We start from the raw sequence: 26,960 nt of genomic DNA, 5'->3' as shown, positions 1-26,960 counted from the left end.
TGGTAGGTATTCTCTCCTTATTGCGGTGGTCCAAGACACGTTGGGTGGCACGAGTGCGAAATTGAGCCACAATCCAGCGAGTCAAGCCCAGAAGATTGGCGGCCGGAGAGGAATGCGATGCACAGTTGGCAGCAGTGAATTCGTAGATTGAATTTGGTCGCGGCAAAAAAAATCCCGAGTTGTGAGCAATGCCCGTTGGCGGATATGCACGTCAGCCTGTGATTTTCGTCCCAAGTCGGTCGAGGTTGAGCCAGGTCCAGCTGCCGTCCCAGGTTCTGCCGCACAGATTGCTTCAAAACGTCGTAATGTGCGTCTGGATGCAGGAAAGCCAAGTTCTAAAATTTTCCGGGAGAGATTCCGTGCGTATGCAATTCCTTCTGATACTTTCGAGGTTCGGTTCGTCACGTCGAGGAAGCGTGGAGGCGTGGATTCGAACGACTGCGGGTGTTTGTCACCAGCGTTCGGTCGGCTCGGGTTTCTGAGTATGGGGCGTAGATATTTGGAGGAAGCGAGATTCTCCTATACGTGGGACGGGTCGTGGAAGCGGCGTTTCAGTGGACTTTGATTTGGATCCTTCGTCGTTTGTACGTCGGTCGGCTAGGGGCGAGGTAGTGCAAGCTAGTGACGATAATCGAGAGACGACCTCGGAGTCTGAAGCTTGACGATATCGGTCGGCACGGGTAATGAGGTTCGGGGCTCCTCCTTGACGAAGCGAGTGTGTGGAGAGGTGGAGGAGGGAATGGAAGAGGAGAGGAAAAGGAGACGGGGAGACGGTGGCCGGTTTGGTCGTGGTTTGTTGAAATGTGTCGGGTATTTGGCGAAAGTGAAGGTGACGAACAGGAAAAGGAAGCGGAAGGGAGGAAAGGTGGTGAGAAGGAGACAAGATGAGGGAAACGGAGAATTGATGATGGGACTGAATTTGGATGGCAGCGCCGATGGGCCATGGGCAATTGGGAGAAATCGACAGGGCGAAAAAGCAAGAAATGCGCGGTAAGACACCCGGCCAAGGACGGGCGATGGATCGATGGGATGGTACGACCCAGGGGTGATACCTCTGATGCCACCACTTTCGGAGTGTGTGCACAAGTACATTTTCCGGCCTGTCCTGACCTGCCGATGCAGAAGCGCCAGCCCCAGCAAACGGCTAAGCAGCGCCTGCATCCCCCCCATCCTCCATCCATCATCCACGGCACCACCACTTCCACTACTTTCACATCTGAGCACAGCACAACACTCGACGACGGACACAAACTTGGCCCTAACCACAGTGACAACACACACTGTCGACGGGCCCAAGAGGGGAAACACTAACGATCACCGGGGCCCTGCTACGCTGAAAGCAAGGGAAGCGCTGCGGGAACGACGGGCTCCTCGTCAACTCGACGGACCAGTGGCCACCGGCTGGGTCAGAAACTGGGTCCGGGGTTCCAGCTTGACCAGCGTTTCCCCTCTAGCGAGCTGCGAAAAGCAGTCCGGTCCCTGATCGAGGGCGGGACAAGGGTTGCTGCATCTTCAGGTTTAGGTTGTGGCTCCCCTCCTCTATTGGGTTCCGTGTTCTGTACGGAGCACCGTATCCATAGGAGCCTGAATGGTGGAATCTCCTAGGGGAGTCGTCCCGCCGTAGCTCGGAAGGCTCGGTCATGTTTTGGTTGCAGTCTTTTTCTTCTCTCCGACTTGTTGTCAGCGGTCTTCGGGCACTATCCTGCTCTCATCGTACTTCTCACTCTAACGTATCCGAATGTCGTTTTGCTGACACTTCCTGCAGCCTGATGCACGCAACACGGGAGTCCGTGGTGCTCATCAACTCACTGACTTTGCCGCGTATGTCTCTGACTGATTGGCCTACTGGCCCCCAAATATCGATGAAGGAAGAGCACAAACCGGGCTGTGCAGCGCCAGCTAGCTACAGAGTTAAGCTACCCCGGGCCGGCCGAGCGAGCTGGGCACTCTTTACGGCAGAGCCAGCCATCTGAAAAAAGAAGACTTGGCTATCGAAGACACCATCACGGCACCTCTGCGGCACAGGGCGTTCCCGTGGCTTGCTGTCCTGTCAACTGCGTTTCCTGCCACCAGACTCTTCTTTGTGGTTGCAAAGACGCGGACAATGCCTTGCTCGACACAATCTAGGTGTTTAAGAAGGGAACAAAGGCCCTCGGCCAACAAAGGTGTCGCGCGTGTTGCACGAGGCGTCAATAACAAAAGCTGAAAAGGTGCGCCAAACTCCGGGCTTTATAACTAGCTCTCAGTGCTCTCAACCGTTATTACCTATGTTATGGCGTTTAGCTCTCCGTTTCGGTTCCCCTCCTGCCGTCTCTTACTCCAGACAACAACAGACTCCAGAGTGACAAGACGGATGGACGGAAAGAGTCAAGTGGTGCAGGGGGTGGCTGGGTTTCGCGTGAGGGGGGGCGCGCTATGCCCATCTAGTCATTCGTTTTCCAATCTTTTCTGCAGGAATTTTGTGGAGGAAAGCTCATCAGGGACGAAGTGGACTGGTCGAGAACAAATGAATTGGGAACTCTGCAGAAAGCGGGAGCGGAAGTCAGAGACTGATTGACTGGGCGAGGATTGAGACTGAGAGAAGACTTCTAGAGAGGGTCTTCCTGGTTCCCAAACAGTCGTTTCTCTGTCTCAGCGGCCCTGCATCCAGCGATCAGCGCATGCTGCAAACACTTCTCAGTCAATCATTCAGTGACATTCTCGTCGCTGTGTTGCAGTTGTCTTCCACTCTTCCTCTCCTTTCCCTTGCTGCCCCCTTGCAACTAAACAAAATTCATCGCCCCTTGAAGCACCGTCTCCACTGTCCAACTACCGCACATAACTTACTCAAGTCTCATACAGTATTGTCCATGGTGCCGTCCTCCCTGCCGGAACACTCATAAAAATCACTGAAACTGAGGCGCAAAAGAGGTGGGCTCTCGACCCTCTCTCGACGGGGAACGGAGGCGCATCCACGTGGAGAAGGGGGCCGATGATGGGAGACGAAGCGAAGCGATCTCAATGCAAAACATGGGCAGTTAGTGCACATCACAGAGAGATCTGTTACCTCGAAGGATTTTCCCTTCCCTCCTCTTTACATAGACTCGATGGTCGCGCTAGGTTAGGCTCGCTTTGAAGGGGGGGGGGGGGGGGAGAGGGCGTTGAACCTGGGGAACACAAGCAACCGCGAACACTTGAGAGAAAAACTCATTTCTGTGTGAAACCAAAAACAGTGCCCATCGTCCGCTGCCAATTAATTTCGGTCAAAGCTTACTGAGGATGGCGGCCTTCTGATTTAGGGTGTTTGACGTCATGTGTGCTGCCCGTCTCATTTCTGCTTTTATGCTTATGCTTTTTGCTGTTCCTCGCCGACAGGGAAGGGTGGATATAGGCTAGCCTGGACCAGTAAAGCAATTCAGATGGTTGAGACTCTTGAGACTCAGAGTCAGGTGAGAGGTGAGCAAGGTGAGCCAGAATGGGAGTGAGAGTGAGAGTACGTAAAGCAACGCCGTACAGAGAGTGAGAGAGTACGTATTTTGCTGACCTCATCTCGTCGACTTGTGCCGCTGACATAAGTCGAAGCTTGTATCCCAAGTATGCGAGAATAAGGAAATTGAACCCCGGACAATTCCTCGCCCATCCCCAAAAATAATTCGGCTCTCAGTCAGCTTACGACCACCGCTGCAACTCTTCAATCTCGCCAAAATCCAAACTTGATACTCAAACTCCAGACTATCGAATTCACAAGTCACACACACTCGCATCGGACATCACGCACACCGTCAGGGTTGCCTGGGTGTTATCTCAATTACAATCCTCCCCAACATTCCGCATCTTCTGACCAACCTCTCTCAACTCCTCGAGAGAGTTCTCAAGTGCTTCCTAAACCTCTTGGCCGCCTGCTTGCAGCCCGCGGGGGACAGCGGCAAGTGACTGTGCAACTTGCATGACGTCTCCATCTGTGCTTTGGGTCCTTGGGAGGCCTTGCCAAGCTGCGCCGTTGGGCTCGGCACGCTTGCCCGGATGCGTCCGAGAGAACGAGTGCCGAATAGGGCCAACAGCCAAGAGATGGGCCAGGCAGGGGAAGAACCGAAAAAAGCAAATACGAAGATTTGCTTGGCACTTTGCGCTCGCGGGTTCCGAAGAAGAGAATTAGGTATTACTCTTCAATGTTCGTTATTGGGGGCGATACCAGATTCGCAGGTTCAGACGGAGCAGTAGAAGAAATTATTGCTTAATGGCAACTTATGTTGCACATTTCGATTGAGTCGGGGCTGATGGCGCTAATCAAAGCGCGCCATTCTCAGCCACCTTGGTCTCAATCTCTCAGAGTTCCTCATCAGCCTCATGAAACTTTAGCCCCGAATCCACTGACTTCTTCCAAGCCACATCCCAACTTCCATCGCCAAGCCATGACACCAAGTCAGTCATAGCCCTCTATGTCTTCTGACAGTATGCGCACGGATTTTGGACCCCTTCATCTCCACGATGCCGCGCGGGGTATTGGAGGATCGAGAGGCTCTTCCATTTAGTTGCGGGAGAAACTGTTTATTGCAAAGTGCATCTAAGTCTATCTTTGAAGTGAAGCGTGGTGACAGAAGAGAAAATAGGCGACGTTAATCCAATGACGAGACTTTTCTAACAACAACGAATCAGAACAGTCCCATAGTCAGACTAGGATCTCCTTGAAGGATCATGCCGTACTTCAGTGTGGCTGCTGCTGCTGCTGCTGCTGCTGCTGCGGCCGGGACGAAGCGTACGTCGCCGAGGCCCCGGACCCCTGACGTCCGTCAGCCTGCCCCGCCGCCGATCCGTCCGCCGACACCGCGGCGATGTTGTGGTATGGCTCCTGATGGAACGGCTGCGTCAGCCACATACCCATCGGACTGTCGTGAGCCCCCATGATCGTCGTTGTCTGGCTCCTGCCGAGCGATCGGTCAACCGGGACGGTGCTGGACGAGGAGTTCTGCCCGTTGGCTGCCCTAGCGCCGGAGCCTGGCAGGCGGAGGGTTCAGTCAGCAGTGGTCTTGGAGTTTTGAAGACATATCGGGGGGGGGGGGGGCTTACTCTTGGACTTCGAGGAAGACTGCTTGGAGGTGTGCTTGCCCATCTTGTCTCGTTTACTCTGAGAAAGGGTTTTACTTGAGAATGATCAAGCTGAATGCTCTGAACTTGGCAACAAGGATGAGAGTGCAGTTGTCGATTGGCAATCGTTACTTGAGGAGATGATTGTCCAAATGAGGCTGTGATATCTTTTCATCTTCTGATCCCCAGTTCGTGAGATTCCAGCCTCTCTTTATACTCCTCTCTTGCCGGCGTAGATCTCCTTCCCATCATCAGCTTTACCCGCCTTGCTGGTAGCTTTTATTCATGACAACAACATTCAGCAAAAAGATGTTCAAAAGTCACGTCTAGCCAAGGCCTCAATACGCCACCAGTGAGACATACTCTGTCGAGGAGGCTGCCCGACGAATCCAGGAACCGCTTCAGTGTCGCAAAACCGCATGGCTTCTTGTGCGGCCCCATGAGAAGTGTCAAGTGTGTGAGCACAAGTACGACTTGTGGTGTTGCTTTGCGCTAGTGGCTTTCATGCTAGTTTTTTCTCTTCCCCTCGCAGGTCGTCAGACTGTTGCGTAAGGATTGCATATCAACATGTGACTGAGAGAAAAGCCTGGAACTTAGAGGTTGACTTGGAAGTGAAGTCTTCTCTTTAGAGGATGTTCATAGCATACGTTTCCTACAAAGATCAAGAATGCCCATGTCCTGGCCCCTGGACATGTAATCTCTTACTAGGTGTTCGAGTAATCCCAGATCTTCGTAAAAGACACCACTCATTTACAAACATGTCAACATCTTCGGAGCATCAACGCCCTGCCTCTCACACCTGGCTCTCGTGGGACTCTTCCCACGTTGTCATGTCTCAGCATCGCCTGCAAAGACAACCCGGTAGGCACCCAACTCCCGCCGAAGACGCCCGCGCGGCATAGTGCAGCTGCGCATCGCCGCCGTCGAATATTGAGAAGAAGGAAATATTGGCCTCGCTTTCCGTCCGAGACATGCGCTCGGAGCTACATCTACCTTTGCGCACCCGGGGAGCGGCAAGGGGCAGGAGCCGGAGTGGGAAGCTCGGGCAGACCTGCATTTTCGACCAACATCTTGGGACCAGTTGCTCCCTCTTCGGAAGGATACGCGATTCGTTAAAATTAGGGCTGCTATAGACTCGTAGTGCCGTGTTGCTTTGACCGGAAGCCCGGCCCTGGGGTCGACCTAATCTCGCCCGCGGCTAGCTACATCTCTGTGTCCGACATGGATTGCATGGTTTGGGTCCGGGTACGAAGGGCGATTGCATCGATATGATGATCTATTAATTGTGCCCGGTCTATTATCTGTTGTACTTCTTCACTGACTGCCTTTATAGGCTTGTAATTCCTCGGGATGTCATGAATATTGTGGGTGGTGAACACGTAAATCCAACGCTGTCCGTAAAACAGCCAAGGCTGTGGACAGCATACACACCGGGAAACACCATGAGATACAGAATCAACATATCTCGAAACAGTTACGCTTGGAAGCAGAATCCTATTGCCCGCCCCTGAGGATCATTCTGACGTGTCCGGGAGCTCAACCGTGGCCCCCGTAGGTTCACCGGAATAGTGACACCTTGGCAGAGTGACGTGGGACAACAGCACTCGAGTCAATAAACTTCAGACGTGAAAAGCATCGAACCTCCAGCTGAGCGACGTGCCAGGCACGCGAGCGTCATCTCGGCCGGAAGATCGTGATTCACCACGAAGCGGCACGGAAAGTTTCGGTATCCCACCCCTCTATGTCGTGACACCTCCAATCATCCATCAGTCGAGACAGTAGACACTCCGTCGGTCCAATCGGGGAGACCGAAGGTAGCCTGAGCAGTGGGGAGAAACATGATTAGCCTTGTTGGAAATAAAAACAAACGGCTCAACAGAGACCATCGTCGATTGCCCATTCTATTGCCCCTCCTCTGCCCGAAGCCCCAGACCTTGCCTTGAGACATGAGAGTCCTTGTCGTACACAATATACAGGTGTGACCAGGCCTCAAGCCAAGCATCATCCGTCAGACCACTGTCCATCCAGCCACAACTACACAACGCAGCAAAGAGAAGCAAGGAGGGGGTCAAGCCTCCTTCTCGCAAGATAACGCCAAGGGTAACCGAAGGAGTTCTCGTCCACGCCATTCTTGCTAATCTCTTCTTCTCCACGGAAAGGAAGTTCTGGAAGGAAACCGTTCAGCCCCTCAGGGGTCGGTGCCACGTGCTCGTACGACTGCGGCCACATGGTTTTGAACCCACGAAGAATCCGTGGCAAGCGAAATGTGGCGCTCGTCAGCCTGAGAGAATGGTGAATGAGGCATCCCGAAGACGGCAGAGGCTATTAGCCACAACAGTCGATTCAGAGACATTCGGGAAGTGAGCTGGAGCCTGGAGGCCAAGGCTTCTACGTTTGCTTGTATCCCCTGAGAGAAGCTTTTACCGGATTCCTCGACCCATTGGAACTTTTGGTCTGGGAAAAGATAGAATTATCGTGACGGAGATAGTTCAGCTCCTGCGCTGAGCCGATGGTAGGGCTGGCTGAAATGCAACTTCTAGCGAAAATCGAACGGTCCGTGTAGGGAAGATCGGGTTGAAAACTTTTCGATTATTGCGGACTGCCTCGACACGGATTGCCGATTTAACTTTGTCTATGGCTTCTTCTGGTCGGTCTAGCATTGCTCAAGGCTCCTAAAGATAGAATTCTGTCTATCATTCACAACTTGCAGTCAATGCACCGGATTCTACGGACTTTGAGCAACTTTCACGTCCAGAGTGATGAGCTTAGGACAACAACTTTTAGTAGGAAACGAGACACGACAAATTGAGCACCTGGGCTTTTCCAAAACTCAATGTTTAAACCTCTGAGTTTCTTCAGCAGTTTGAAATCACCTGAGCTGTAAATATGCAAAGTCACTTGTTGTCTGCACTATTATCCCAGATATTATGCCAGATGGCTTTGCGGAGAATTCCAAGTGTGTTAAACTGGCACAGGAACAACCGAGGGACGACAGTCCGATCATGCTATTAAGGCAGTGCTGTTTTCCAGTTGGACGCCATTTGCCGTACCTTTGATTTCTTCAACAGACCCTCATGGAGCTTGTAGCAAGGTAACTTGTCATATTTTGCCTCAGATCGCGGAGGCCTAGGATCAGTTGCCGTCGATATATCAGAGCATTCGGATGACTCTGTTTTGTTTATGAGAGTGTTTGATCAACCCTCCTGAACACTCTCAATCGTCCAAGAACGGAGCAAGTAAAATCACATGCTGCATGGCATAGTGCACTAGGCCAAAGTTCAGACTGGAGGAGCCGGGAAGCCTTGACTTTTGACTCCATCAAGTCAAGTTGAAAGTATAATTCCGGCTTCACGTTAGTTCCTTATGTATAGGTACCCAAGGTAGACAAAATGTACTAGATATGAACCTGTAGTATTAACTGTATTACGCCTTGGCGATACATGGACTTCGATATTTCTTGGGCGCTCGTTGGAGCCTTTAATTGAAATCGGGGCATCGAGTTATCTCCATATCAATGCCGGAATATTTGTATTCAGGGGAGGCACTGGCGATGCTAAGATGTCTTTCGTATGTGGCGTTGTGATTAGCTGGTGGTCCTACAAACCCTAAGTATGACTCCAGACTTATCATTGTTCGGAGTATTAAAATCCCATAACGATCGGCGACTGATAGCGTGACATAGGTAGGCAACGTAGTATTTTACTGATACCACCCATGCGCCGTCATCAAATAAAACCGGCCCGAGGCCCTTTGTGGTCAGTTGAACAGTGAGCTAGAATTGCGCTTGAGCCGCGAACTTTCGACTGGCATTGTTCATCTGCGCAGCCGGCCGCTACAATGACAGCCGATTGGTCGATTCCTTGGCATTAGGAACGGTCGACGGATGCTTGGTTGCCGTCTTTGTTCGAAAGTGCGTCGGCAGTAGAATGCGTGGTGGCGCAGGGTAGTTTCCCTTCCTGTCAAACCTTGCGAGAGAAGGGTCGTGGACCAAAATGGGGCACCATTTCGTCGTCTTTGGGCAAAATTGGAGGCAATTGGGGCCTAAGATGAAGTCATCACAGCGTTGGACGAAATTCTATCATATGAAGGTATCTTGAAGTCTTTGCAAAGTCATACATGGCTCTTTGCTGAGACCTAGACTGGGATTTGAGCTGACAGCGACGATCGCATCGTTACCCAGATGCACGGGCTCTTGAAATGCCGGTTCCCAGGTGAGAACTGGTTCATCGGACCAAACAAATAAGACATGACACTCGAGACTAGTGACACTGACTGCCTTGGCACGATCGGATTCGATGGCTCCGATGGAATCATTCTTGGTATCGACCGGGGGAGACAGCCGCATGCCCAGGATCTGCCCAAGCCTGCACATCTTACAAGGACCCCTGAATGCCCTGGGGTCTCAAGTCTCTGGGTTTGGGATGGATTTGAATCTGGTTGCATCGGCTTACTCCAGCGCTCTGGGCCCGATTTCTACAAGATGAGTATTCTGAAAAATGACTGTGCGTCATGAGTTTAATAATACAAGATTTTGTCCAATGTGAGGAACACATGCATCTATTCGTAAGGTTTTCCACCTGGTGAGAATCCTGGACTTACATCTGCTTTCTCTATATGTGCAACCACGTGGTTCCATCATCCACACACGGGCGCGAAAGGGCTTGAGGGCCTTTAAGCAAGCCGGGTTTGCGGAGGAGGATTACAGTTCCGTTCCTTATTTGTTCATTCGTCTGCGTAAACGCCGTGTCTCAAAGAAGCTGACGGTGCGAACCGGTCGTTGAGGAAAATTGGAGCTCTAAGAAAAGATCAACAGGCGTCTATTGCCGTCAATCACAACGCTAATACACATCTAGCAGGTCGAGGACGTAGCCATCCAAACAAAGTAAGCAAGTATGCATGCCGTTTGGATGAGAGGATCTCGTGGGGCTTCGGGCAGGCTGTTCGACTCGGACTTCTCAGACTAAGTCATTGTTGAGTACTAAGATTCCAAAACTTGACGCATGCAAGGCACCCCATCTCGCTTTTCCTGGGTGAGATTGAGTCGTGAAGATCGCAAAATCCAAGACAGAACGGTACTCCTTTGATTGGGCCATCTCTCATCTAGCGCGAGCTAGTCGCAACGTCTAGCGAACTCGGTCTGGTCCGGGGGCACTGGAGCACAGACGGTATCGAAAGATCATCATGATGAAGAAGAGAAGCGAAGAAGACGGGGAGGAACAGAGGCAGCCCAGGCCGAGACGAACACCCTGCTGTTCAAGGGTTGTGGGCCTGCCAAAATACCAAAACAAGGTGTTCGCCATAGCTGAAGGACGCCACAATGCGAGGAGAACAGCACGGGACAATGGGATTCGCTGCCTCGGAGGGACTGAGCCTCTGTATCACATTGATATTATCGCCAAGCACGCTATCCCACGGCTGGATCTAGCGATCTTAGATGGGCGATCCCCATACTTCTCAGGTGCCGATGCTGTCGTTTGAGAAGCGTGGACGAGGTCTTACTGCGGTAATAACTTTGTCTTGCAACCCACATCCACGAAAATGCTGTTGTCTTGAAAAGTGCGACTATCCCCTGCCCAAGTCCGCATCTGAACTGCAGGAAGATCACGACAACCCCCCTTTCTCCCTTGCCTTCTTCATGCAACGTACAGACACTACAACATACCACCTCAACAATGGATCCAACAGCATTGGCCGGCCTCACGATCTACAACTTCCCGCCCATGCCACCAAAATGGGATAAAATTGGCATATTCTACATCACATTCTGCGCAACATGGACCGCCATCGTCTTTGCCGGTATGGCCTTCCTCTGGGCCAACCGGGGGAGCCCCATCTTGAGACTTCGCGGCCTACCTCTGGCCTTTGGTTCCATTATTTTCCTGCACCTGTATTGGTGCATGGCTCAGATTACATACCCGATCGGTGGAACGATGCCCGTGGTCATTGCGTACGACGTTCAGTACTTTGTGATGGGCGTCTGGTTCCCGCTCGGTATCGCGTGCTTCCACGCCTCTAACAGCAGATTTCTGCACGTTGCGAAGTTGCAGAGGCTTCACTTCACTGGCTCTGGCGCTGGTAGTCTCCGGAGAGGATGTAATGGCTCGAAGACGTCGTGGCTTTGTCGCTTCAGGAATATGGACTATGGGAGGAGAATTCTCATTTTCATCGGTATCGGTGCGATATTCCAGGTATGTGAGATGATCGAACTCAAATGTCTTGTTCGACTGAGCGATACTGACACTCTCAAGTGCCTACTCACAACTGGCATGTGGGTTGCCTGCAAAAAGTACCACCCTACCTTCGGCATCCCCGGCACAGAGATCCGCGGAGACAACATAGTAGAGCAGTTGATTGACCTGGGCCGCGGATGGGAGTGGTGGCCAACCCTCCTTTGGCAGTCTATTTGGACTTGGCTTGTATGACTTTCTCCTTCCTGGCTTTGATTCACAACCCTCGGCTCCGCGTGATTCACTGATAGCTGACTGCCTAAAGGTTGCGCCGACGCTCATCTGGCGAGCATGGAGTATTCGAGATACAATGGGGTGGCGAACTCAGACCATCGGTTGCTGCCTTTCAGGGTACGTTACAATTCCCAGCCGTCTCCGCGGTTAAACTTTGCTGACAGCACTAAACTCCAAGTCTTCACGCAACACCAATGTTTCTCATTGCATCATATGTACCGGCCTTCAACACCATCAACATGTACTTTCCCCCGAGTCAATGGTCAGTGGTCCTCTCTTACTCGAAAGCCTTGTAGTTGCTGATACAAGAGACTAGGATTCATCTTTCAACCATGATGTTTGAGATTTTCACGATTTTTGTCCCACTCGTCCAAATCATTCGACTCCGTATCCTCCTGAAGCACGTCACGGAAGCCAACGCAAAATGGGAAACTGAATCACAGACAACACTAAGGGCGTCGACCATAGCGTCGTTTCGTGGCAGTAAAAGTCCAGCCTCTTCCAGCCAAGCTGAAAAGGGGCAACCGGTTATCTGCCAAACGGATTCCGCCGATATTGGTCCAGATATCGATAGTCGCCTGCTGACAATGACCGCACTCGATCACGCTTTGAGGGAGAATCAAGGCGTCTTGCAAGAGTTTTCTGCCCTCAGCGACTTCTCCGGCGAGAACATTGCCTTCCTCGCTCGCGTCTCCGAGTGGAAGTCGAGATCCTGGCCGAATGCCATTTCGGATTCGGAATCTCGCGAGTCTCTCGCTCAAGAAGAGAAACTTGATGCATACAATCTCGCCCTCCAGATTTACGCCGACTTCATCTCACTAGAGCATGCCGACTTCCCCCTGAACCTTCCCTCCCAGGATATGAAGCAGTTGTTTCGGGTATTTGACAAGCCTGCCCGCATCTTGTTTGGGGAAGACGCTTCTGTCAACATTGCTGTCCCCTTCGATGATGCTTACCTGAGATCACGCACGGGGTCAAGCTCGGGAAGCAGCGGGGATATCCGGCATCAAGCTCGATACACTGGTGATATCCCCGCGGGATTCAACTCTACGGTGTTTGATAACGCACAAGGCCACATCAAATATCTTGTATTGACGAATACCTGGCCAAAGTTTGTTCGGGAGATGCACTCCAGGCGACGGTCCAGCGAGACCAGTCGGAGTGCAATGACAGCCGATACTACAAAATCCGAGTCTTCGCTTCTGACCAAAGTCTCAAGCAGTGTTTCGAGCCTCCTTCGATCTGTCAAGGCTGTATAAGGTTGAGAGTACGCGAACCTTCTTGACCTTGAAGGCGGCACGCTTGCAAGACCAATTTCTTTTCCTACTACGTCACAGACGGTGGCCGACCATTTTTCTTTCGCTTCAATAACTTGCTCAATACCCGGCTGAAGAAGTTCAACCAACATACTCTAGTATTAGTACCATTCTTTATATCTTTCAACTAGTCCATAGTTGGCAGTCAGCCATCAATTCACTACTGTATCATCTCAATTTTGGCCTCAACTACGTCTACCAACATGTACAGCATGGTCTCTTTGTCATACACTTCTAAAATTGCAAAACGGATGAAACTTTTTGCATATTACTAGAGTAAAGTAGACCTCTGACACTGGCGCTTGAGGTTAGCGAGGGGGCAGGTACTCTCACGGTCTATAAAAACCAACATCATCGCAGAATTGAACTCGATAGCGACTTTAGACCAACATCATTTTAAATATTTTGTCACCAAAGACATTGGATTCCTAAGACTAGGTTGAAAGAAAAAAGACCATACATCTTTAGACACGCTTGCAGTAAGTAATCTACACCCGCTCTCCCTCGAGCCTGTCATGTTGAATGTTACACCGCCACTCTGGCCTTCATGCCTCTCATATGCACCTACGGATATCTCTTTACGCCTCGCCCCAAATCTCGTCAGCAATCTTTCTAATCAAAGAAAGCTTGCTCATTTCGTCCTCCAAACTCAACGGGTATCCGCTCTCATGCGTGCTGAAACCGCACTGGGGAGACACGCAGATACGCTTGAGCGCCTCCTCCTTGGTCTCACCGCTTCCCTTGGCGACGTACTCCGCAGCCTTGAGAACGCGGGCCTTCATCTCCTCCTTATCTTCGAGCTTGGGGATCTTGGTGCTAATGATACCCACCACAACGTTCTTGTTCTTGGGGAGAAACTGGAGGGGCTCGAAACCGCCGGCGCGCTCGGTATCGTACTCGAGGTAGAACGTGTTGACATTGAGGTTCTGGAAGAGCTTCTTCGCGATGATGTCGTAAGAACCCTCGGCGAAGTGGCGGCCCCCGATGAAGTTGCCGCGGCACAGGTGGATACCGGTGTGCATGTCTTCGGGAAGCTTGCTGACTGTGTCGTTATACAGAGCAATGTAGGCATCAAGAAGGTCTTCGACGGTGCCTTCGTTGTCCTTGTCCTCCTCCCAGCCCTTGCGGAACTGTTGCGAGCAGAAGTCTGCGAGAGATTAGCAATTGTACTGTTGCCGGACTCTGCTTACTCACAAGCCATGCCGGGGTCGTCAAATTGAACGTTGCGCAAGCCAGCGTCGTAGAGCTGCTGGAGTTCGGCCTGGTAAACCTTGGCAACATCCTTGAAGTACTCAGCATCGTTGGCGTACGCCTCCTTGGTGTATGCTCTGCCCTGCTTGTAGCGCATGTGGAACCAAGCCGGCGTGATCATGGTCAACTTGATGCCCTTCCACTCCTCTTTCGGCAGGGCAGCCTGCACCAAACGCAGCTCGTGCAAGTTCGACTTGGACTTTGAGGGCGAGTGAGACAGCTTTCCGCCGGCGATGACGGAGTCGCCGGGCATGACCTTGCGGTCCTTCTCAATGAGGCTCACCACATCGGGGTGGTACAACCGGAACATGCTGGCCTCGGCATCTTGCAAGCGGGTAGAGCCCTCGAACTCATCCCACATGAGACCCCAGAAACGAGTGCGGTTGAACTCGCCCGAAGTGACACCTTTGATGCCCAGATCGCGCTGGAGCTGAACGACCTCAGCGACAGACTCCTTCTCGACGGCGGGAAGACCGGCTTCCTCCTCGGACAAACCCTGATCGCGGATCTTGCCTTCGCGGATATCGAGGAGCTTCTGAGGGCGAAGGAGAGAGCCCATGTGCTCTGCCCTGAAAGGGGGCGCTTGGTGGAGCTTGGTGGACATTTTTGGAACGACTATTGGTATCAAAGAATTGCTGGGGAATAAGATGTCTGTCTCTGTATTCTGCAAAACACCCCTCACGTCGAGAATTTTAAAGGTCGCGATATCTCGGTGGGTGGCCAATCTTCCTAGTGTCGAAGGCGGGGCAACCGGATTTATAGCAAACGGATTTACATGGCGGGGCAAAGTGAGGGGTCAATTCATTCAGACATGTATTGTTTGCCAATTGATGGCCAAGGTTGAGCTGAAAGCTAGTCGCCAGGGGTCAGAGTAGCTCACGTCAGCCAGTGTGAAAACCCAAATAGATGGGAATCCAGAGTTGGTAGCATTGGCCGAAATGTTGTCTCCTTCGAAGCCGTCCCGCGCGGCCGACTCTTCGTCGGAGCTCTGAAGAATTAACTAGCTTCTGGGGTGCATTTGTCCCCTCTTCTTATTGTCCGAGAAGCAGCTTTACCCCTCATGCTCCACTTAAGTACTTCGGCAGTCGCCTGGGAGGTTGGCGACAAGTATTAGTCGAAAATAAGGAAAAGTCTCGTGTATCAATTTCAAGTTGACTGCTAGTAAGCATCTACAATATTCGCGATGTCTTGGCATGCATCCTGTTTCCCGCTCGTTGTCTACCAGGCCCTAATTCACTTGTTGGCAGTGTGGATTCTGTTTGAGTCTGTTGATGCTTCAGTCTGCCACGATCCGTTCACTGGGCACTGTTTCCGGACTCTGGCATAGACGGCTGAGGGTATTGTTTCACTGGTTGGGTGAGAGTTGGACCAGACATTGTCATGTTGCCTGCTGGGCTTCCAGAGGAAACAACAGGGTCTCGCCATGGATGAGTCACTGGGTGACCTGATGACGGGTCCATGGCTCCATAGTACTGGTAGTGCTGGTGAGTCGGCGTGACCGCCCGCCGCTGACCTGGGAACAACAAAGAATCCTGTGGCAGAGTATTTGGCATGTTGACAGTGCCGTAAAGGTTAGATAGCGTAAATGGCTGAGACACGGACAATGGTACGTCTCCCGTTGATCCGAAGATGTTGCCGGGAGCTTGCGGTGGTATATAGTGCGATACGGGCGTTGGTGTGTATTGCGCCCGAGGGGCAGACGCGGGAGGGTTGTTGGGAGTCCTTGGAATCCACTGTTGTGCCGGAGAAGCATCATGGCCCGCCGACGATGGCTGCTGAAGAATGCTATCACCTGCCACGCCAAATAGTGAGCCAGTTTGAGGATGGACTGATTGCGAGGATTCCATGGGCTTGATGCCGAACAACGGTTGCATCGATGGCGGAAGTGTAGATACTTCTGGCATCACTAGATGATCGGTGGAAGCTCTATCGGCTCGCATAGAGATCTGTTGGGCGTATTCTCGAGCCGAAAGTTGCAAAGCATCTTCTAGATAAGCCTCAAATTGCCATGATGCACTTGCGATGATGTTGAACCATTTGATCTCCAGCGATGGAGACTGTGGTGTTTCCGGATTTGGGGAGGACATGACGCTATCATACTCGGCCAATGCAACAGCAGTCTGCATTGCGTTCCGTATCTGTCTCCCATTCCAGCCAACCTTGCGCTTTTTCATCTGCTGCTCGTGCAAATTCTTGGCAAATAGTAGGACATCATCGGCCTTCACGATTAGAGTCGGGTCGCGCTTCTGTGCTCTCGCGAGCTGGCTTTTCCAAATCTTCATGGTTTGGGCCTCGCTGAGGATAGGATAAAGGAGACTCATATGGATGCGGGAGCGGAAAGCTTCATCGATGGTCCCAACCCTGTTGGTGGTGAGGAACAAGATCCCGGAATAGTACTCCAAAGCACGGAGGAAAACTAGGCAAACTGTTAGCGAGATGAAGCTATATTAGGTCCATTGTAACAAACTGGATACGAGCGCATTTCTCTTGATATCGTTCTGGGTCCTTTGAGCAAGGAACACATCGGCCTCGTCGAGAAGCAAAACGCATCCCCAAGACTCAGCCAACTGGAAGTTGAGCTCCAAATTTTGTTCGACATCTACAGGATTCAGGCCCAAGTCACCTGAGTCAATCAGCAAGAATGAGTCAGCCTGGCTTCAAAGACGCTTACCACATGTAATTGGGAACAATGGGGTTGCATTGGCTTCGGCGATGCACTCTGAAGGCCAAGTTAGCCATTTACAAATGCTTTACCATAAATATCACATCTCTTCTCGTAATACGTACCTGCAGTTGAGGTTTTCCCAACTCCAGGAGCCCCGTGGAGTAGGATAATTAGTCCTTTGCCTAGAGTTAGTTAGTACTCACTCGCCATCTCTTGAAAATGCTTGGCGGTTAAGTCTAGTACCTTTTGCCCGCACCAAGTCAAATTCCCTCTGGGCCTCGTATCTTTGAGCACGTTTCTCCTTCGCTTTGGTTCGGAAATGAGACTCCGCTAGTCCGGTGACGATATCTTTATGGTGTCCTGGAAGCTCAAGGTCCTGGAGATTCGAAGTCTCTCTTTTGATCTCCTTAAGCCCACTCACAGGTAGACAAGCTAAGTCATGGCGAGCCCGAAGTCAGCGTATACCTCAAATCTTGTCAAGTTTAAGGCGCCACGGTAACTGACCCCATTTACGGCTTCGGAGAATGAAGCCGAAGACCCTATTGGGACAGAGTCGATAGTCCGCGGGCAATGGCGAAACAAAGTCACTGCTGTCGTTGAATGAGCGGAGGATGTCTTCGGTGCTTATGAAGTCGTCCATTCTCTGTCGATCCCATTCGTAGTCATCCAAAATGTTCTCATTCTGACAACAGTTGGCATCAACACAATTGCCGTCATCAGAGCAGGTGACATCCTCGTGCATTGTCATTTCCCGAGTTTCTCGCCTATCTTGGTCCGCAAAGTTGGGCAGCGTGAAGTCGGGACTCCACGTAGGGTTGAATTGGATCGCACGGTCGAAATCAACCATGACCGGACCATCGACGTCTTCTGGGTGCAAGTGATGAGCTATCCTTTCGCCTTTTGGTGTCCACGTGCGTGTTCGTCCCACGCAATACTTTTGACAGGCTCGTATAGCATTAACGAAATCTTCTCCCTGCTTGGACAATTCATTGAGAATGGTTTCCGAATCGGCTGCATATGCGATTGGAAATACTTCCAGCGAAGATACGTCCCGATTGTTTTCGAAAGGCTGAATGTCGAATCTGTGGTATACCGGACCAAACTTTTTCCCGTCAAAGTCGAGGTAGTAGCAATCCAATACTAACGGACTATGCTTAGCCAAGTGAGGTCCATCAACCCGATCACGGTTTCCTTCAGTTGAGAGGTATGCCCGGCCTCCTGTGCATTGCACAATTCTCCAAACACGTTGGTAGCCTTCCTTGCTGCCCTTGCAGATGATGTATTCGCCAGGCTGGAATATATACCATAAATCTTTGAAGGGAACAGAAATTTTCTCCCTCTTCTGCGTGGGAGTCTCTTCACTGTCGGTGGTTGCATCGCCAGCCTTCAAGAGCTGCGTTGGCTTTTGCTTGATGATTTTGACCAATGGTGAAAGAGCCTCGACGAACCGAACTAAGCCACGCAATTCTTCAATGGCTTGCACAGATTTCTGTCTTTCGATCTCAGTCTCTGATGCTGCCTCAACAGGCCTGTCACGTTCAGTCTCAGCCTTGTCGAGGTTTTCATCGAAGCCTTCACTGGAGTGGATCTTCTCCTGAGTTGGGGTATAGATCGCCTGCTTGGATTGTTCGGTCAAGCTCTTTTCCATGGCCTCCAAAGCTTCTCGGAGTTCAGTTTCATAGAAAGTGAATGCTTTGTACGGCCGAAGAACAACTGTCGGCTCAGTTTGCATGCGGAATGAGCCTCCAATGACATTTTTGAGAACGTCAAGTAGTACAGGCGAGTTGATACGAATACGCTCTGGGATTGATTCCAACGGAAAGTTGTCGTCTTCAGCCTGTGAAAAACGTGACTCTGTGACAATTGTTCTTGCATTTTTACGGTGTCGCTGGTGAAAGAGAATTGGCTCTCCAACGAGAACATCAATGGCATGCCGTACCTCCCCTTCCTTGATCTTCATTGTGGCCTTGAACTGGGCCCATTTAACGAAGTTAAGTTGGGGCTTAAAGATAGGCTTAGGCTCATCTTCAAGGTTGACTTCGGGTGTTGAGGGTCGCGTTGGCAACTTCTCGAGGGCAGCGAGTCTTCGCTCCAAAGAGCGAATGCGGTTTTCGGTGATTGTGAGATGCTGGGCATGCTGTCGAAGTCGCTTCCCTCCAATTTGCCGCCCATAGGATACATCAGGATCCGACAATGGGTCACTCACAGAAGACCCTGGGCTGCCGTAGCCATCGTCTTCATCGTCAGCTGCATTGACGCTGTCTTCTTCATCCTGGACGTCCCTTTTATCTTTATCATCGGCGTCGTCCAGCTTCTCGCTCTGTGCTGATTCCTCTAGATCGGTGGTGCTCTGTTCATTCGCAAGGTTCTTCTCGACTGGAGTGATCTGGCTTGGTATGCCTTGCGCACTGGAGACCAACCCATTATGGATTTCGGGACGGGCTGTGATGCGGGAGTTGTCTGTAGGCCCGCTGTCGGAGATAGGACCGGTGCTCTTCATCGTAGAACACATCGTCGCACAGCTAGACGGGATGAGTTCCTCGTCAATCCGGTTATTTTATAGCAATTCTGAAGTATTCTGCCACGACTTGAAGCCTGTTCAGTGCAGTGGACGAAACCAGTATTTGGCAGATTGGTAACTTTGAGGCGGAGATTTTTCGATTTGAAATGCATTGAGCATCCATTCATAACCAATGAGAAATTGGAGAACCTGATTCCTAAATTAGCTATCATTTCCTTCGGAGGTACTTTATCTAGGGCGTGGCATGCGGCTAAGAGGTGGCACGAACAACAGACCTGTCCAGTTTGCTCAACTCATCTGCAGGCTATGATACACTAGTGACCAGCTGAATCGCAGCCTGCTTGTTAAGGTAACATCAGCTTATTTTTTCATGCACATCTGCACAGATATGAGCCATCAGTCTGACGTTATCAGCCAGTCGACATATCTGATTGAGGGGCGCTTATCTACGACGTGTAATTTTTGGGATATTTTCGGCCCGATATAAGCATCAACACGAATGCAGCTTGTGCATCCTGCCGTTCCTGACCGGTAAATGCAGTGACGGATGGATGTGCAACCCCTTCGGGCTTCAGACGCGAAAGCGCAGAAATTCTGCGAAGCTGCCTGACAGCCTGGTTCTTAGTACGTCTGGTAAATGCATTATCTCCACATTATCCCAGTTGCGGCCACGACCATGCCGCCCTCATTCTGCAACGGCGAAATACCCGTCAGCAACTCGATTACCCAAACTCAACTGAATTCTTGCTAAATTTTCTTCTGCGAGGATAAAGTTCATAGCAACCATCGATTCGATGGAAAGCAATCCGTCTAAAGATGTACGAGGATCAGGCTTCTTGGATTCGTTGCCTTCTCGGTACATGGAAGACCAGGGCCGGAATCTTCATCCAATATACAGGGACCCGATCTTGCGCAACCCCTCCCTGGCTACTGTTACTGCGTCTTCTATTGATGACAGTAATGAAACTCTCAAGAGGTACGTCGGGCATTCTAGTCCCGACTGAACACCTCATTCTAAATCAAAGCAGCGGCAGCGCGCAGAACCTTCAAGCTCTAAAGGGGCTAGCGTCGAACAAAACACAACACTTCCAGCAAGTGATGGATGAGTTTGTCAAACAGCAGACGGACTCGGGAAAGCCTGATCTATTCCGCCGAATGAAGGACCATTTCGGCAGGCAAGAAGCGGAAGATCCTGCCCCCCGTGACCAAAGTTTCAACATTCGAGGCACCCACTCCTGGGATGAGGTCGTAAAGCAGATCCAAGAAGCCAAGACTTCGTACGAAAGTAAGGCAGCAGGCAAATCAGGAATGGCGACCAAGGCAGGCCGCTTCATCAGCGACCATGCGAAGTACGTCGACCCCTGGGTCGCCCTCATACCAAGCAGCGATTATTCTTCTGTCGTTAGTGGGGGCTTGAAGTTCGTTCTCGGAGTAAGTGCTTAGTAGTATCGATGCTGAAACTTCATTTGATTCCTACCTTATGGTCAACTAACACAAAATCTTCACACAATAACAGGCAGCCAATGCCCAAGCGAATATCAGGACCAAGATCATAGGCGCTATCGAACGCCTGCCAGATGACTTGGAGACAACAAGAGAGTGTCTCGCCCGTTTCGACCAGGCATTGAATCAATATTATTGGGAAGCATTACAAATGAAGGCACTAAACCTATATGTTGGCATTCTCACTGCCATCGAGGCTATGCTGGCTTGGCTCGATCAACATGCGTTCAGTGAGTGACTGTAAAGATATCATGGAGAGACATTATGACGCTTACCGGATTTCAGAAAAGATGTTGAAGTCTCTTATGTTACAAGACAACTATGGACTAAAGGTTGCAGAGTATGTTGAAAATATTAAGAAGTACTCTGTTGACCTTCGCCAATTCGCAAGCGAATGTGCCGAATTTGCTGTGGTGCAGACTTTCAAGACAGCAAAAGAAATCAAGCCCTTTGTGGAAGAAGCTTTTGTGAATAGCGTTCGGAATTTTGAGCAAGGGAGGAGGACTGAAGGGACTGTTCAAAGCATGACGGCAGCTGTCGTGGCCCATGGAAGCACCTTGGCTCTCCTGAGCGATGAGAACAACGCACTTCGCTCCATCGCGCTTGAATCAGACTGTAAGTAATCCTTAGTATCCGAGAAGAATTTAAAATGCGAGTATTTACCAGAAACCATGATGTACGCTAATCACAGAATCGAACAGGGAAGCTGGCGAATTTGGAGAGAGAGTTTGCGAATTTCAGGGCAGTCCAAGGCGCAATCTTGGAAGGACAACGTAGGTCTAATTGGGCGTGATTATTATGAAGAAGGCTAACCACCCGACTGAGCAGAACAAATGATGTTGCTCAGTCAGCAACAAGCTCAGCAAATGTCATCATCACAGCAAGCATTTCTCAGATGGCCCCAACAAGCACCGCAGCAGACACAACTTACTCGGCAACATCTTCAAGCCAGGCTTGATGTCTCAATTCAGCGCATAGAATGGTCACTAGAAAGCGTCAGGTCAATTGGCAGAGTAGAAGGAATCAGCGGCAGCGATCTCGTGAAGAAATTGACGCAAATTCGGAAATTTCGCGCGTGGATGCAGTCAAACCAGTCACAGGTCTTGCTACTCCGGATTTATGAGCCTGGGAAACTGATCACACCTCTTTCGAGTGTTTGCTCTTCATTGCTTGCTAGCCTCAAAGACTTGGAGCCGACAGTCACTCTTCACTACTTTTGTGGTATCCTCCGCAAGGATAGCGAGCAGGGTCGCTTCCATCTTTTGCGTAGTCTGATCGTTCAGTTGCTTGAGAAATTTCCAGCTGAGCAAGCATTTGCCATGGATGTCGATTATGCTCGACAGTCTGAGTGGGGGTTTAACGTCTTGCGGCAGCTATTCGAAACCGCTTTGCTGTCTATGCCAGGCGCGGTGATCTTCTGCGTGATTGATGGGTGTTCACGTTGCACGGACGAGGATGAGCTGCAGGACACCATGCATTATTTACTCTGGGTCTGCCAAGAACAATCTCCCGTTGTGAAGCTGAAGCTTCTTCTGACGTCTCCTGTCCCTCAGCACATATCGCAGCGGATACCAGGAGAGATGGTGGTCTTTCTTCCTACCGTCACTAGGCAGGAAAGATCCGGTTTGACCTATGGCTTGCAGCCGACTACACCTGTGCGAAGGCAATTCGATAGAGCACAGTCAGGAAGTCCCCCAGCTGTATTCTTTTGCAACGAGGACGATCGCTAAAGCATAGTAAAGTACCGGACGGTTTTTTGAGTCGAGGCTGAGAGTTCCTAGCAAGTGAACATTACTACAATACATCTAGCCCTTCCTAGGCGCTATTTTACATAAAATTCACCGAAACTGTTTCAAGCGTAATCAAGTAGGTATGTTGCAACTCAGGATCATATACAAGAGGTATAATCTAATCATTTCGGTTAGCTCGACTAACATTTGAGTCATCAGTTTGATCTCCCCTCAGAAGCCCTGAGCAAGCGTATTCAATGTTCACAGCAGCTGGCACTGGACTCTTGCACATTTTTCCCTAGTGGCAAACCCTCTTCTTATGTCACGAGTTATGGCACACAGCAATGGGCATACGGAGTGTGGTAAAGTGGCTTAACCTATCAAAGTGGAAATGGACAAAAGAGAAAGGTATATGTACAGGATGTAAGTGAAATACACGTGATACAGCACGTGACAGACACTTTGTGGATTGCGGTCCCTATCCTTGTTACGTGACATCTTACGCATGACAGTCGTGGAAGGACTGATATCTTTGACAATATAATGCAACATTATTCCCTAAAGTAGGAACCAGATGGAATGTTGGAGGCCTATTCTGTACTTTTTAGGATCACCTTCTCAAATAGAAGTTTGAGCGTTGAATATTTCTTTTCGATGTAGGTACACGGCATGGCCCTTTCTGGCATAGCCTCTTTAGACGAGAAATACTGTTTCCCTGTCGATATCGTCCGCGAAAAGTCTGTCCTTTCCTCTGGATGATGCAATTCCAATGCGTCGGAACCTTATATGCTCAGTCGACTTCGCTCTTGGTGACTCATTGTCGCGAGAGAGAATCAGAAACGTCTCCTTGAAAAGCGTGCCACCTTTGGCCTCCTCGATTATCCTCGTCCTGAGAAGCAAGCAAGGGTATGAGAGTCTGGAATCTGTCGGATGACCGGGATCGTCAAATCGTCCTGAGCAGGTCCAAGGTATTGGACCTTTGGAGAAATCGGTCTCCTCATGGTTGAGCAGCATGTATGGTGGATTGTATATCATGGCCTCTGGCGGTATGCGGACCGAAATACTTTTGACAACTCCACGTATGATGAGATGGCAAGACTCAATTTGGGACGTCATCGGGATTCCTTTCCACTCGATGCCAAAGGCGACCAATTCCACGTCATTGGAGACCTTGAATCGGCGTTGAAGTTTGAAGCCCCAATCATCTACCATGATTGGGGCATTACAAGAGAACCAGGTCCAAGAGGGTGCGCCGCAAACACCAGGCCCCTTGATGTGGCCATTTCTGATCCAAGCCAAGTCTCGAGCAAGATTGCCCGGGCAAATTCCGAGAATCGGTTTCTTTGACGTTAAGTTTGTGTAGTGTTTGGTAATCCCAGCGAAAGCTTGCAGTCGGTCGGAGGCGATAGTGAAGTTTCGCTTAGAGTAATCTTCGATCCATTCGGGCCACCATTGAGAAATTTGCGAGATTGGGTATATCGAATCACTCGCTGTAAAATGGTGGAGTTCGTAGGTCTGAGTCGCTTGAGTTTCGTATAGATATTGACACTGCCAGTGAACTCCCGATTTGAGACAGTGAACAATCCTCGGGGATAAGATTCGTTCCTGAAGGGCCCATCCACGTGTGCTGAGATGTGCCTGGCGTGAAATTTCGCGGGGGTCGAGAGATTGAAAACGGATCATCCTAGTGCAGAACTTTTGGGAATAGCCGTTTTCTTCCTTATAGACGAACGTCCGGACAGTATGATCTGCCTTAGCTTCTGCTAAATCCTCAGGGCTGGTATTGTCTTCTTGACTTGAGCCTTTGTCATCTATGACCGCCTCCATGCTATCGTCTTCGCCTGGGAAACAGCCTCCTTCGCTATCCCACGCGTCGCTTGCTGCTATGGTGATGAGGCTTCCAGCGTAGAAATCCCCCATTCGAGATGCCTCCGACTCCCACTCTGCCTGGTCGTCTTGTATTATACACAGAGAGTCGATCCAAAGATAGCGAATACCCAATGAGCGGACAAATTTTATTGCGTGTCGGAAAGTTCTGGGAAGAAGGTTCTCGGGTATAGAAACGCTAAAGTGTTCGTCCGTGACTTTGGTAGTTCTTAACGGAATCGAGACTCCCCAGCAATAGCTCAATGTTGCATAACGCACAGAACCGGAGAGTTGCTGACTAGTATGCACTAGGCGTAAAGGCTGACCTGGTATCGTATCGATAAAACGTTTTGGTAATTCTCCCTTGCGTGGTTGACAGTAGCTACCGTGCGTGCTCTCACAAGTATTCAACCAAGTCCTCGCGCATAATGTTCTGTCTTCTGCCAAAGTCCGATGTGGATATGTTCGACCTGATGTCCAAAAAGAAGGATGCTGGTTTGCTACGGGCAGAAGTTAGTCGCCAGTCGTCAGTACATGAGTGTGAAGCTTTCTGTCGTATTAGTCTAGAAACGAGGACTGGGCGGAGATTTACCCTCATCTGAATCCTGTGACGAGATGCCTATTGATGCCTCTGAAAGATACACAAAACTGTCTCGTGAGATCTCCAATGCAATCTCAAGGTTTGCCCAAAGAACCCCATCGGTGTTGTTTACCCTTAGTACTTTCAGAGAAATGGGATGTGAGCTTTCGGTTGTGACGTGTTTGAAACGCTCTCTAGCCTGGTTCAGACTATGTTCAATCGGAAACTCCCAAAGAGCCGCGCACAACGGGCAGTCTTTTTTAGAAACGTAGAGTTCGTTGGTTTGTTGCTCCCAGACGAGCCATGGTGTTTGAAACTTGAAAGGAGACTTCAAACGGGCTGTATACTCAATAAAATATCGGCAAATCTTACATGGATCCATGTCTGCCCCGGTATGTTGTGGTTTTAAGTCAGTCGGCCACTCTCGGTACTGTTTCTGAGCCTACGATAGGAAACTAAAACAATACATGTTAGTATCAGGAAGATCTTGATGTCAATGCTGGCCAGAAGAAATCCAATTTGATCGAATTTGCAGCTTGGCTACAAATCCCCCGAGTCTAGGCAGCAGTCGGCGCACATGAGGGGTAAGTTTGTGATGCTGGATGCTTTAGAGTGCGCAGCTGAACTGCGACCTGTAGGCTGACGAGTAACTATTGGTTGATATCAATGTGAGATTTCAGCCTCAGACTGTCTATTCAAACGTGAATTCTTCGATTTCAAGTTACCAACCCTTGACGTCCACATCCAAATATCGAAACCCATACAAGCTCTGTTTTCAGGCAGAAATTTCAGCTTTGAGGTCCTCTGTGTTCATCCGCAAGCTGTCCTCCAGAGAAGTCCATCCAGGCTGTCCCAGCCTCTTCAACAGTGCCTCGGCGCGGTCGACGGGCTTGATGATAACTGGGAAAGGTTCGCTGGCAAAGTTTTCGTGGATGTTCTTGCCCGGGTGCAGCTTGCGCAAGATCTTGAGGACATCATCCCAGCAGAACGACTCGGCGAAACCAAAGATGCGCTCGCTTTTGACGTCGGGCAGAATAGCGGCAGCCACGTGCAGGATAGCGTCGTCCTTTACATCAATGAAGTATTCTAGCACAAAATTAGCCATAAAGCGCCGGCTGTCCAGCGTTCCCTTTCATCACTTACGGGGGTGGCTAAAGTGAGGAGGCATTCTCTGTCCCTGGAGGAAAGGCATGATGAAACCTGAAGTAGACCTGTGTCCCTGATTTACAACATCAAGACTCTTTCCCAAGTTCATGCTGGGCAGGACTAGTATGGTGGTTAATATCCGAGACCGAAATGCATAGGAGCTCACAATGCAAGCTTTTCTTACCAGAATTGACAACAAGGTCAGGGCGTTTGGACTTCTTCTCTTCGTGATACTTCCAAACGGCTTGCTCCTGCTCAACCTTACTAGCAACATAGACGAAAGCGCCATGCTCAGGACCCCACGGGCCCGGCGTCCAGGCCAATTCTTTCGCGTCAGAACTCCAGGTGTCTTCGGTCACAACCGCTCCCTTCATCTTCATAAAAGTTTCAGGGTTCGCGGCCAATGTCGTTGATGATGATGAAGTGAGCACGAAGCGCTTTACGCTCGACTCCCTGTATGAAGCCTTGAGGGCAACCAAGGCGCTCTCTTTCGCGGTCGGAATAACGTTGTTTGGGTCAGGGTCGAAGCTGACTATGGATGCCGTATGAATGAAGGCCGAGACACCTGGCAGGTAACAGCATATTAACACAGTGCTCATCCACCTAACAGTAGGCACTCAAATACTACCTTTCACGACTTCGTCATAAGCGTTTTCTGCAAGCATATCTGGAACTGAGACCAGTTCAAAGTGGCCCTTGCCATAAGTCTTATCAAAGTAGGCATTAAGCCAGTTGCTCTTCTCGATGTCGCGAACAGTACCGCGAACTTTGTAGCCATTCTTGATGAATTGATCGGCTACATGTGATGCGATGAATCCATTGGCCCCGGTAACGAGGATCGTAGAACCGGTGGGTAT

General features: G+C 50.4%; 8 protein-coding genes across 8 annotated transcripts; 3 read left to right on the top strand and 5 right to left on the bottom strand.

Moving 5' to 3' along the window:
- Positions 1-4,631: 4,631 nt before the first annotated feature.
- BDZ83DRAFT_755875 (uncharacterized protein) lies at positions 4,632-5,089 on the bottom strand (the record flags this gene model as incomplete). The annotated part of the gene is made up of 3 exons (XM_060514675.1): positions 4,632-4,759; positions 4,858-4,974; positions 5,047-5,089. The coding sequence occupies 3 exons, from the start codon at positions 5,087-5,089 to the stop codon at positions 4,632-4,634; spliced, it is 288 nt and encodes a 95-aa protein (XP_060360726.1).
- A 559-nt stretch (positions 5,090-5,648) lies between these two features.
- BDZ83DRAFT_634225 (uncharacterized protein) lies at positions 5,649-6,517 on the top strand. Its single transcript, XM_060509084.1, has one exon. The coding sequence runs from the start codon at positions 5,697-5,699 to the stop codon at positions 5,964-5,966; it is 270 nt and encodes an 89-aa protein (XP_060360725.1). The 5' UTR covers positions 5,649-5,696; the 3' UTR covers positions 5,967-6,517.
- A 4,219-nt stretch (positions 6,518-10,736) lies between these two features.
- Positions 10,737-12,784, top strand: BDZ83DRAFT_707548 (uncharacterized protein; the record flags this gene model as incomplete). The annotated part of the gene is made up of 5 exons (XM_060511549.1): positions 10,737-11,252; positions 11,313-11,480; positions 11,557-11,642; positions 11,704-11,787; positions 11,842-12,784. The coding sequence occupies 5 exons, from the start codon at positions 10,737-10,739 to the stop codon at positions 12,782-12,784; spliced, it is 1,797 nt and encodes a 598-aa protein (XP_060360724.1).
- A 412-nt stretch (positions 12,785-13,196) lies between these two features.
- On the bottom strand, positions 13,197-15,110 carry BDZ83DRAFT_38219 (5-methyltetrahydropteroyltriglutamate-homocysteine methyltransferase). The gene is made up of 2 exons (XM_060502715.1): positions 14,036-15,110; positions 13,197-13,988 (listed from the first exon to the last, which is right to left on the bottom strand). Exons 1-2 carry the CDS (start codon positions 14,694-14,696, stop codon positions 13,420-13,422), a joined length of 1,230 nt encoding a protein of 409 aa, XP_060360723.1. The 5' UTR covers positions 14,697-15,110; the 3' UTR covers positions 13,197-13,419.
- A 1,153-nt stretch (positions 15,111-16,263) lies between these two features.
- Positions 16,264-18,405, bottom strand: BDZ83DRAFT_587089 (P-loop containing nucleoside triphosphate hydrolase protein; the record flags this gene model as incomplete). Its single annotated transcript, XM_060506007.1, has 7 exons — positions 16,264-16,508; positions 16,560-16,715; positions 16,764-16,811; positions 16,880-16,939; positions 17,001-17,189; positions 17,262-17,433; positions 17,488-18,405. Coding segments are annotated over 7 exons (1,788 nt in total), but the record flags the coding sequence as incomplete, so codon positions are not given.
- A 1,376-nt stretch (positions 18,406-19,781) lies between these two features.
- On the top strand, positions 19,782-22,967 carry BDZ83DRAFT_634215 (uncharacterized protein). Its single transcript, XM_060509083.1, has 7 exons — positions 19,782-20,254; positions 20,307-20,709; positions 20,795-21,011; positions 21,067-21,396; positions 21,483-21,554; positions 21,610-22,651; positions 22,707-22,967. The coding sequence occupies exons 1-6, from the start codon at positions 20,073-20,075 to the stop codon at positions 22,509-22,511; spliced, it is 2,106 nt and encodes a 701-aa protein (XP_060360721.1). The 5' UTR covers positions 19,782-20,072; the 3' UTR covers positions 22,512-22,651; positions 22,707-22,967.
- A 237-nt stretch (positions 22,968-23,204) lies between these two features.
- BDZ83DRAFT_587077 (heterokaryon incompatibility protein-domain-containing protein) lies at positions 23,205-24,818 on the bottom strand (the record flags this gene model as incomplete). The annotated part of the gene is made up of 2 exons (XM_060506005.1): positions 23,205-24,226; positions 24,308-24,818. Coding segments are annotated over 2 exons (1,533 nt in total), but the record flags the coding sequence as incomplete, so codon positions are not given.
- A 738-nt stretch (positions 24,819-25,556) lies between these two features.
- On the bottom strand, positions 25,557-26,960 carry BDZ83DRAFT_634206 (uncharacterized protein; the record flags this gene model as incomplete). Its single annotated transcript, XM_060509082.1, has 4 exons — positions 25,557-26,043; positions 26,101-26,223; positions 26,288-26,668; positions 26,732-26,960. Coding segments are annotated over 4 exons (1,044 nt in total), but the record flags the coding sequence as incomplete, so codon positions are not given.

This window comes from Colletotrichum acutatum (genome assembly GCF_030867785.1).
Source record: "Colletotrichum acutatum strain CBS 112980 chromosome Unknown BDZ83scaffold_111, whole genome shotgun sequence".
Classification (NCBI taxonomy): Eukaryota; Fungi; Ascomycota; class Sordariomycetes; order Glomerellales; family Glomerellaceae; genus Colletotrichum; species Colletotrichum acutatum.
This window is presented reverse-complemented; position numbering and strand designations above follow the sequence as displayed.